At 47.7% G+C, this 11,409-nt stretch overlaps 1 protein-coding gene across 3 annotated transcripts in view; it reads right to left on the bottom strand.

Moving 5' to 3' along the window:
- Positions 1–6,402: 6,402 nt before the first annotated feature.
- LOC111156106 (synaptotagmin 17) overlaps positions 6,403–11,409 on the bottom strand; it is an 85,262-nt gene continuing 80,255 nt past the window's right edge. For 2 of the 3 annotated variants that reach the window (XM_022516724.1, XM_022516723.1), the window contains exon 8: positions 6,427–6,648. In XM_022516724.1, coding sequence (XP_022372432.1) covers positions 6,452–6,648 — 197 coding nt within the window. In that variant the 3' untranslated portion in view covers positions 6,427–6,451. Of the gene's footprint in view, positions 6,649–11,409 lie in introns of all 3 variants that reach the window. The other variant, XM_022516725.1, reaches the window with a different exon arrangement.

Raw genomic sequence — 11,409 nt, 5'->3', positions numbered from 1 at the left:
AAGGTCACTGCACTTATGAATTAGTATCTCCGAAAATCGGGATCGTTCTCTCCCCCACTTCCTGTGTTGTCAGGCAAGTCATTCTGCCTTTCTGAGGCCTCCGTTTCCTCCTTAATATAACAGGGGCTACCAAGAGAACCTGCCTCGCACAGATTCAATGAAATCATTTGTTTGTAAAACTCAGCATAGATGCTGGCGAGTAGAAGGTGTTCAAGAAATGATAGGCAATTTCGCTACCATGATTGTAGATCCTGTGCAAACCTTTTCCAGGCAGGAGACCCTGCATATGCCACCCCCCACTCCGCACCCCCGGTTCCACTCCCTCTTTCCTCTCCAGAGTGCTCTGACACTGTGTGTGGCTGGTGCCCACAGGGACGACTTGAACCTGTCCCAGGCCCTTGCTTGTTCTCTTGCTCTCTGGTCCACCTGCGAGGCCTAAGTGCATTCCTCTCTTGGCACCGGCTGGAGAGCCAGCCAAGGCCAGACTCAGGCTCAGTTTCCTCCTCATGTCCCACATCTACCGGTTCCACCAAACTTTCTGCTGGGGCCCACCCCAGAGCGCGCATGTATACTTATTTAGGAAGGATATACATTTATTTTCCGAGTGTTGGGCACGGATGACTTACTGTACTGAGAGATCAGGTCTGTTATAAAAGAGCCCTCCCCCACACTGACATTTTTTTTTTTTTAAAGGTTGATACAAAACATAAATATAAAATGTGCACCTTTTCTCCCCACTTTCCATCAGCTGGAGCACTGCATTTCAGGCCCCCCCCCCCACCCCCCACCCCGCCCCGCCCCAGGCTGTCAAGGGAATCACACACCCTCCGGAGGGTGAACCCACCAGGTGGGGAGGAGGGTGGTGGGACAGAGGCCACTGGAAATGCTTTTGAAAAATGGAGGATGCTTTGATGTGGCAAACAAACTAAATGATCTGTGTTGATAACGTGTCGCTAGGTGACGGCTGCAGATTTTTGGTAAATGGGTTCATGCCCCCTCTCTGGATGGAAGCAAGCGAAGGTACGCCCCACCCCATGCACTGGCATCTCCTGGGAGCTCGTTCAAAACGCAGAATATCAGGCCCCACCCCAGAACCACCGAATCAGAATCAAGGGGTTGTGTGTACATTAAAGTTTGTGAAGCATTGTTCTAGGCAAGGGTAGGCTAACTTTATTTTTTTAATTCTACTTTTTAATAAAACTTGCATCTATCGGAGGTATCCAACATGATGATTCGATACACGCATGCGCAGTGCAACGCTCCTGCAGTCGAACTGATCAACGCAGCGTCTCCTCCTACGGTTACCTTCTTTCTGGTGGTGAAAGCCCCTGAAATCTACTCTCTTTGCCAATTTCAGTATTCAGTCCGGTATCATTATCTGTCTTCACTATGCCGTGCATTCATTCTCTGCACTCATTCATCCTACATTTTTGTGATTTAAACTTCTACAAAGAGCCAGACAGCAAGTGTTTTTGGCTCTGCAGGCCACACGGACTCGGTCTCAACTCATCAGCTCCGCCATAGACTATAGGAATGGGCCCGGCACGCTTCCCACAAAACTTCCATTTCTAAAAACAAGCAGCAGGCTGGATTCAGTCCATAGGGCCAGAGCTGCCAACCCCTGCTTTAGACCAAGTTTGCTAACCAGAAAGTAGGTAATTTCCTTATTTAACAAATCAATCCTTGCTATCACTTGGAGGTTGTAGAGGTCTCCTTGTAACATATTATATGGATTTTCTGCCTTCCTAAAGTCGTATTTATTGTGTGATGGCATTCTGTTTCCTCCTGTCCCCAGATCCACATCCACCCACACTGTATTCACGGTGGTCTGAGGATTCAGACCACCTGCTCTCCCCACTTCTCCCCTCTCCTATCTATCTATCTATCTATCTATTACCTATCATCTCCATTAGTTTCTTACCTTTTAAAAAGTACTGTTTAGGGGCACCTGGGTGGCTCAGTGGGTTAAAGCCTCTGCCTTCAGCTCAGGTCATGATCCCAGGGTCCTGGGATCGAGCCCCGTATCGGGCTCTCTGCTCAGCAGGGAGCCTGCTTCCCCCTCTCTCTGCCTGCCTCTCTGCCTCCTTGCGATCTCTCTCTGTCAAATAAATAAATAAATAAAATCTTTAAAAAATAAAAAAAATAGTTTATATACCAATAAAACAAAGTTCCCTGTGCCCTCACCACCATTATAAAAGGGAGAGTGGAGGCTAGTTCAATTTCATGGCTTTCCCTTCAGGCGCCGGTTGCAGTATGGCCAGATGCTGATTACGTAATCCCACAAGCCTCAGTTTCCTCATCTGCAAAATGGGAACAAATCAATGCTTGCCCCATATAAGTGCTTAGAAGAGTGATTGACATGATAAGCGCTTAATATACATTAGCTGCCATTAGATCATGATGCAAACTTCGACAATACTGTAGAGGAAGGTATACAGTCGGGCGGTCAAACCACCTCCCAAAGAGTAACCACTGTCAACCTCGAGGGCGATGCTGTCCAGTTTTGTTTTCCTAGGCATTTATTTTTAGTTTTTAGATAATGGTGATCGTTCCTGAGTTTTATTTTTAACACTTTATTTTTTAAGATTTATTTGAGAGAGAGAGAGAGATTGCCCATGTGTGCATGGGGGCGGGGGAGGGACAGAGGGAGAGAGCCTTCAAGCAGACTCCCCACTGAGCACGCAGCCTGATACAGGGCTCCATCCCACCACCCTGAGAGCATGACCTGACCCGAAATCAAGAGTCAGACACTTAACGGACAGAGCCACCCAGGCGCCCCTAAGATTTTAAGTCATCTCTACATCCAACACGGGGCTCAAACTCACAACCCCGAGATCAAGAGTCAGATGCTCTACCGACCGAGCCAGACAGGCACCCCAATCCCTGAGTTATTTTCAGTGGTCTTCTTGAACATAGAAAAGGGCAGGTAGCCCAGTGACTGTGGAAGACAGGCCACCCAGGAAGGAAAGGAATCCTTCTTTCCTCCTCTGCTGTGATTCCCAGTGCTACGGAAGAGAATTATCAGAGCTCCGGACAGCTGTTCCTGGTGCGTTAGGATGCACCATGTCTGAGCTGGCCTGGCAGAAGTCACAGGTTCTGTCACCTCCTGGGGGTGGACTGAAATCCCGAGGGGCCCTGGGGTCCCAAGAGACATGAGAACTCAAGGACTGGCTGTGGGAAAACAGACTCAGCTTTCAGACTTCACCCCACCGCTCCTGCCCACCTCCTCCCTTTGAACTTGGGTCCAAAGACGGTGTGTAGATGGTCTGTGACTCTCCTTTCCCACCTCCTATTTAAGGAGGAGGAGGAGGAGGTTGCTAATGAAAACAAGCAGGTAGCCCACGACAGGGCACCTGGAGCCCAAGTTTCTATAGAAACCAAGTCATTCCTTCACCTTCCAACACATTTCCCTCGTCTCCTGACAAGACTCTCTCCTTGGAGACGTGGACAGCTCTGACATCCATCCTACAACTGTCCCCTCCGGCCAACCAGCAAACATCACCTGATGTGCACCTCGTAGGAAGAGCCAGCAGGTAGCTCATGTGAAGACTGTGCAGCCATTACCCAGGCTGGTCCTCGTATGAACCGTACGGGGTAACAACAGTCACCCGAGTTTCAGACAGGGAAGTCTAGCATGTGGTTAGCCATAGCAGCTTTGCACTCATCTTACACACAGACGGGGTGGCTTAACCGCCAGAATTCATGGTCTCACAGTTCTGGAGACCCGAAGTCCAAAATCAAGGTGTCCACAGGGCTGGTTCCTTCTGAGGGTTGTGAGTGACAGATCTGTTCTGGTCTCTGCCATTGTCTTGTAGACGGCCATCTTCTCCTGTGTCTCTGCCCATCATCTCCCCTGTGTGTCTGTCTCTGGGTCCTAGTCCTCCCACCCCAACTTTTTTTTTTATAAGGTCACCAGTCATACTGGATTAGGGCCCCGTCAATGACTTCACTTCAACTTGACTACCTCTGTAAAGACCCAATCCCCAAAGAGGTCACACCCTGAGGTACTGGGGGTCAGGCCGCCATCTTTTTTGAGGAGCCACAGTTCAGCCCATAACAGGCTCTCGAATCCCACAGGCCTGATCGGGTATCCTACTCTATCACTTACTGGCCTCATCTTCCGTGTGGGCTTCTGCGTGAGGACTGCATGAAATGTTTGGCACTTCCCGTGGTGCTTAGTCAGCCCTCGTTACTACTGATGAGGGAGGCAGATGCTGGGGATTCTCCACCTCAGCTCTCAGGCCATCTGACTTTCCCCGTGGCTGCGGCACATGCAGACGCAACACCTGGACGAGAACCTGCCCCTCCCGCCCGCCACCCCGTTCTCTGCCTGGCGATTTCTTGGTGCTACTGAAGCTTGCTCGGCCCACACAGGACAGTCCTAAAGTGCCAGACATTTCACGTCTCCAGGGGCAAACCTCAGGCCCTGAAACATAAGCACCGGGAGTTAAAATACCCCAGCTTCCCTGTCATGATCATTCTCAAGTGTATTCTCCGGGGTCCCCGGCATGGCTGCGCCCCCAGCTGCCCAGTGCTAGCCCAGGGAGCCTTCGTCTGCTTTTCTCCTTTCTCTGACTTGTTCTTCCATTTAATGCTTCCTGGGGTCCCCTTCCCGGTAAACAAGCAGCACCCAAGTTCTTGTCTCAAGGTCTGCTTTCGAGGTACCCTGAGATAACGAGAGAGAGTAGCTCAGAGAAGTTACATGGCTTGTGCAAGGATACAAGGTTAGGGGGGAGGTGAGTCCACGATTTGAACCACGGATTTTTTGGCTCCAGAGCCCATGGGCTTGGTCACTGGTATTCCCTCCTCTCTAGTGCCCAATGCCTGCTATGTTCCTATCCCCTCATTCTCTTTGTTCTCTCGTGTTTTTATCCTCTTTTTTTTTAATTTTTTTAAAGATTTTATTTGTTTATTTGACAGAGAGATTGAGATCACAAGTAGGCAGAGAGGCAGGCAGAGAGAGAGGGGGAAGCAGGGTCCCCGCTGAGCAGAGCCTGACACAGGGCTCGATCCCAGGACCCTGAGATCATGATCTGAGCCGAAGGCAGAGGCTTAACCCACTGAGCCACCCAGGCGCCCCTTTTATCCTCTTCTGTACAACCACGATAAGGAAGTCATTCTGTAGAAAAGGAAAATGGCTTCCTTCTTTTTCTCTTGAAAAACCTAACCTAACCTAGCCCTCCTGCCATCCCCCTTGACCTCCACGCCATATCAGGGCTCTGAGTCATTGGGACGGTTTGTTATGCAGCAGTGGTAACAGAAACACCTTACACTCTTCATGCCCCAGGTTCAGGAAGAAAAAGATACTCAACTGCATGGCACAAATAAATAATCTTTAATTTCAATAAATAGCTCCCTGTTATACCAGACAAGAGGCTGTGGGAAAGATACAGAAGCATCCAACAGGGAGAGATATATTCTAACTACACTAATTCCTTAGCATGAGAAAAATGACTTTGGTTTACACACAAACACAGAGATGCTCAGAGTATGACAAGGAAGGAGTCCTTTTGGATGGGAGTGTGGTGGCCATTTTGATCCAGGTAACTGCTTTTGCAAGTCTTCCATGTGCCACAATCACCATGAATCAGTCAAAAAAGGTTACTTTTGCTCTATCGTATTCTATTTACTTGACATACACACATGCTGTTATTGAAGGTGGGGCCTTGACAGGAGGAAATCAGGTGAAATTTCACTGGGGGGGGGAGCAGAGAGAAGAGAATGCTCAGGACTGAGGTCCTGCTGACCACCTTGCTCACTGGGAGGACACACAGGGACACACATGAGAATATTCCCCATGGGGAGGGTGGTTCTTAGGAACAAGCTAACACAAGGACAAATTCAGTCAAGCCAGGGAGGTTTCTTATACTGGAATATTTTTTGAGGCCATTTGGCTTCTCCAAATAGTCTGATCTACCACGTCCACTAAAGAGAAGACAAAGTACTTACACTTTCGGGGAAAGGTATCAGGTTTGAAGAACCCCAGGGAAGAGGAGCCCGTTCAGAAGCCACCCAATCGGCTGGTGTGCCTTTTGGGTGTGGGCGTTAGGCCTCCCACACACTGGCCAAGCTCCTGGAGAGTTTCATCTCGATGGAGGCTGGCACCCTTGGGGAGGCCCTTTCTCTGGCCTGAGGGTTTAAAGTGCATTTGGGGGAGGGGTATCAACAGTAGCAAGCACTGTCAGTAAGTCTCACAGCAGAGCCCACTCAGCTCATGACACAGAGATGGAGTTTCCAGAAAGTTCTCAGGCTTTGCTCATTGAGGGCAACCATTTTGTGTTCAATAGTCAGCTTCCTCTCAGTTCGGAGAGGAGTGTGTGTGTGTGTGTGTGTGTGTGTGTGTGTGTGTGTGTGTGTTGTGTGGATGTCATAGGCATGTGACACGTTTTCTGTCTTAAATTTTTTTTTTTTTTTTTTTTTAAACAAATGAAAGCTCCTTTTGCCGCAGCCCTCAGGTCACCTCCAGCGAGGCAGGAGACACGCGGTCACACTCGGCCCGGGACCTCAGGCTGTGCCACTGCTCCACGGCCGTGCGGTGAGTGTTTAGCATCCGCCGCCAGTGGTTGGATTCGGAGGGGCCCGAAGAGTACTGGCCGATGACAATCCTTCCGATGAAGTCATTGCTGCTCTTCATGTTGTGGCCAAACACTGGGGAGCCAGAGGGACGAGGGCGGCAGGGAGGAGGTCAGAGAAGGAGAGAAACGGAACAGGGAGGCGGGAACAAGACAGAGGTCATTAGTCTACTTGTTCCTCAACTGCAGACACTGGGCTCGTTGCTTTTAGGACATCATCGGTTTCCTTTCATGGTAAGAATGCCCCACTTCCCTCATCTCATGCGCCCGTAAGTCCCTTCACTCAAGGTATACCAGATGGTCGGCCGTTCCTCACCACATCAGGCACATTCCCGCCTCCTGGCCTCCGCACTGACTGTTCCTGCTGCCAGACAGCTGCGTCCCCCACAACAGACAACTTTAAACTCACGGCCATTGCCCTACCATGCTGTGTACAGAGCACTACAGCTGGGGAGTTCTACGGGGACAGTCAGCCATCATGGAGTCTGGTTGAGTAGTTAACCCGGGGTTTCTAAATGGCGGCCACCATGGACGTTCCTTGTCACAGGAGCTGTCCTGGGCACAATGCTGAGCAGCACCTCAGGCCTCTATGCACTCGATGCCATGAGCAACCCCCTCACCAGCTGTCACAATCCAAAATGTCTCCAGATAGGGCCCAATGTCCCCTGAAAGGCCAGTTTATGCTGGAGAAGAGCCACTAGGTGAAGCCATGGGCCACAGGCCAGACATCCTCAGTGACCATTAGGCTAGCTCTGCGACCTGAGACAAGGGAAGGAATTTCCCTGAGACTCAGTTTCCTCCTACGTTAAAGAGGACTCTTGCCAGTACTTTACTTCAACTGTCACTGTGAGATTTTTGAGGAGACAATTTGTGTAATGTCTCAGCACACGGTACCTAGATAAGCACTCAGTGAAGGTTATACTGCGATTCTGACCCCAAATTTCTGTCTGGTGGAGCCTTTTATAAAAGAGGCTTTACGTTTCCTCTGTTCCAGGCAATGGAGGCAAGTTCCTGAGAGAAATGGCCATGGCAATTTCTTCTACCCCTTGTCGTACTGCGTGTCTCTTTGGAAGGCTTCTCTGTTAATTCCGATGCAAGCTTAATTTGTGTCTTTCAAGCCTAATGAGATGGTTAGCTTGATTTATCTTCCCAGCCAAGTTCTGCCTAATTCTTTATCTGCGTGTGGGTAGTCCAGGCATGCCATCTCGCTAACAGGAAAGCAGGCTGCGTCTGTGTTATAAATGAAGGACTGCAGAATGGGAAATATCACAGATTCACCCAGCATGAGCCGAGCAAAAGCGGGCTGGATCCCAGGAGGGAAGCCGATTATCAAATAAACCAGCTAAAATATGCAGCCAAAAACAGAGTTTGAATGCTAATGAGCCTCTATTCTCCCCCATGGGGCTCACATCAAGAATTCTAAATGATAAAAATGGGGGAGGGGGTGAATGGGGGGGAAGAAAAGAAAAGTGAAAAAAAAAAAAAAAAAAAACCAAAACCCCAAGAAGACCCAGGGTGAACAAGACTAGCCTGTACCAATCAAGCCCACTACCACTCTGGTGTCCAGTACCTGTCAGCAACGTGGACAAAAATTGGACTGTGTATAGTTTTTGTAACTTGGTGAAGTGTTTGGTACGCACAGGGGGACCTTGTTTACATGAAGATCCCTTACAGAAGGGGAAAACTAGGACAGGAATCTTCGCTTAATAAAGAACATTACTAAGGAGCTCTCTGAGGCATTCCAAGGTTTTTTTTTTTTTTTTTTTTTTTTTAAATTTTTTTTTTTTTATTTTTTTGTCAGAGAGAGAGAGAGAGAGAGAGAGAGAGAGAAAGAGGGCACAAGTAGGGAGAAGGGCAGGCAGAGGGAGAAGCAGGCTCCCCACTGAGCAGGGAGCCTGATGTGGGGCTCCATCCCAGAACCCTGGGATCATGACCTGAGTTGAAGGCAGATACAACCGACTGAGCCACCCAGGCATCCCTTGAGGTTTTTTTTTTTTTTTAAAGGTAACACTCAGGTTTGTTTTGAACGACGCCTAGTGGGCAGTATAAGGTTTGAAAACAAGTTAGACGAAAATAAGTTACTGGAGTCCCCTTCTCTGTGGGCCTTGGTAAAGCAAGATCCTAGCAGGAGGCCATTCCAGGCTCTGTCTGGTGTTCTTCCTTGGGGGCAAAATGTTCTATCTTCCTATGCCTCTCCAAAGCTCAAAAATGAAAATGCAGAAACAACCTCAGAGATGAGTGTACTTTCCCCTTGGGAAAAAGGTTTTAGGAAAGGAAATCTCAAACACTCTCATGTATTGTTGGTGTAAGAGGAAGCTGGTTCAACTTTTAGGAGAGGTTCACAGTAGCTACTCAAAATAAAAATGTTGTAACTTGTGATCCAGCAATTCTATTTCTAGGAATTTATCCCATAGAATTATCTGCACAAATGGACAAAGATATACATACAAGGATATTCTCTGAATATTAGATATTGGATAATACCTGGGTATTAGAGCCTCTAAGCTAAATCTGGTCCACTACCTGTGTTTTGTAAATGAAGTTTATTGAACTCAGTCCAACCCATTTATTAACACAATGTCTACGGTTGCTATTACACTACAGAAGCAGAGTTGAATAGGTGCAAAAGAGACTGTGTGGCCCACAAAGCTGAAACTATTTTCTGTCTGGCACTTTATGGAAAAGTTTGCCAACTCCTGCCCTAGAACATTGTGAGAATGAAAAATGTAAATGACAAAAAGTGTCCACAAAGAAGTGTACCTGTGGCTGTGGTGCCCTGTATGCCCACTCAGCCCACCCTAGAGGCTATCCCCCCCAGCTCTCAAGCACCCAGAGCTCTCACCAGTCTACACCAGCTATGCCTTATGGTGGAGTCTTTGGGCCACTCAACAGCAGTTTGACTGCTGCAGGGGATGGAGACTAGAGTCAGCCACTTGGATGCCTACGGGACAGATCACCTGATCAATATCCGATGCCAACGCTTGTGTGGACCTCCCTAGATGGCAATCCTTCAAGTGTGTCTCCCCACATCATTCGTGGGACAATGAAGTGCTGTCCTCACAACTCCACTGGGAGAGGGCAACTGGAAACTCATTACCTGTTCTCTCCTGCACTCTGCCCTCTGTACCTCTTTCCTTTGCTGATCTTGGTCTGTTTCCTTTTTCTGTAATAAACTGTAACCATGAGTGTAATAGCTTAGCTAAGTCTGTGAGTCCTTCTAGTGAATCACTGAACTTGACGGTCTCGGGGATCTTCTAGGCTGCAGTGACCCACTCATCAAACATCCCTGATTGGCTTGCCTCCCTTTTCCATTCTCTTAGCAGTACTTCCTGGGGTGACCTCCTTGGTAGCCTACCTGAACCCAAGTCATTGTCTTAGGATCAGCTTTGGGACGCATCCAGACAAAGACTGGTGGAAACTAATTAAATAGTTTCTGATGTAATAATACCATGGAAACCAATGTTGCTGTCAAACGAGATAGATCTATATATATATATATGAAATAGAAAAATCTCCAAGACATATTGCTAGGAGACAAAAGCAAGTTGCAAAATAGTATATATAAACACAATCTCTTTTTTGTTTAAAAAAAAAAAAAAGTTAATATATAGAATAGAAAACTATCTGGAGGAATTTCACCAAACTGTTAAGAATGGCTCTCTCTAGGGAAGGGAAACAGGGAACTTTCTGCGTTTGGTATTATGCAAGTATGGTTCGCACTTCTTACAGCACATACTGTTTTGGAAAGAAAACAAAAGAAAAAAAAAGTTGTCATTAGAGAATTCACATCTAAATCGCCAGAAGGGAAAGAAGACTAAAAGGAAGTCTAATATCCTACGCTCCTTATCCCCACTTGCAAAGTTACTCGGTGTGGTGAATCACTTGGCCCTTGAAAGGTAGGAGCTCCTAAGTGATTCAGCCTTTCGATGGGAAGCAGTTGCGGCTGTGACCATCTGAGTTAATTGGCAGGCTTCGGCACTTGCAAATCACTTGGTAAAGTTATGGCAATCTTAACAGACTTTTAAAAATCAAACATTTGAACTTCAAGTTATAATAAAGAATAACACTAATGACTTCTATGATAAAAGTCCCCTGGGAGAATATCAAGATTTGCCATCACTGTAAATTCCAGGGAGCATGTTGCTGGAGAAATGGGGAATTAAGACCGGGTATCTACAGAATCCGGAGAGGGGCTCAGAGACACAGCGCCAGAGACCCCTAGCCCTCCATTTGATAGATAAGGAAACCAAGTCGCTGAGCTAGTTGGTGATACAACTTGAAGTATTTGCAGCAAATACCCGGGAAGGAAGCCAATTTTTTTGTCACTAGATCCCTACCATCCTCCTCCTCCTTAGAGACAATCACAATTAGAAATTTTGTTGCAAGGCATCCCCAAATATCCCTACTGGTGGTTACGGGGGACTCATTCTACTGCAGTCATAGTGTCATTGCAGAACCATGTACCCTAGTCATCTGGAAGCAGCTTCCTGACGACCTGCACAATCCAGAGAGCAGCATAAAGGCATTGCAACGATCAGAACAGGTTCAGAATTTGTGCACGAAACCCATGGAGAGGGCTCCCCATGTTTTCCCCGAGAACCTACATAATCTGAATAAACTTGGTCATCTCATTTCTGCAGTAATCTTAATTTCTGCAGTAATTAATTTTTTAATTTAATTTTTTCAAGATTTTGTTTATTTATTTGAGAGAGAAAGCACAAGCCAGGGGGAGGGGTAGAGGGAGAGAGACAAGCAGACTCCCCACCATGCAGGAGGCCCGAATTGGGGCTTGATCCCAGGACCCTGAGCTCACGACCTGAGCCGAAAGCAAGAGTCG

Source organism: Enhydra lutris, unplaced genomic scaffold, assembly GCF_002288905.1.
Source record: "Enhydra lutris kenyoni isolate GAN:26980312 unplaced genomic scaffold, ASM228890v2 scaffoldscaffold45, whole genome shotgun sequence".
Classification (NCBI taxonomy): Eukaryota; Metazoa; Chordata; class Mammalia; order Carnivora; family Mustelidae; genus Enhydra; species Enhydra lutris.
This window is presented reverse-complemented; position numbering and strand designations above follow the sequence as displayed.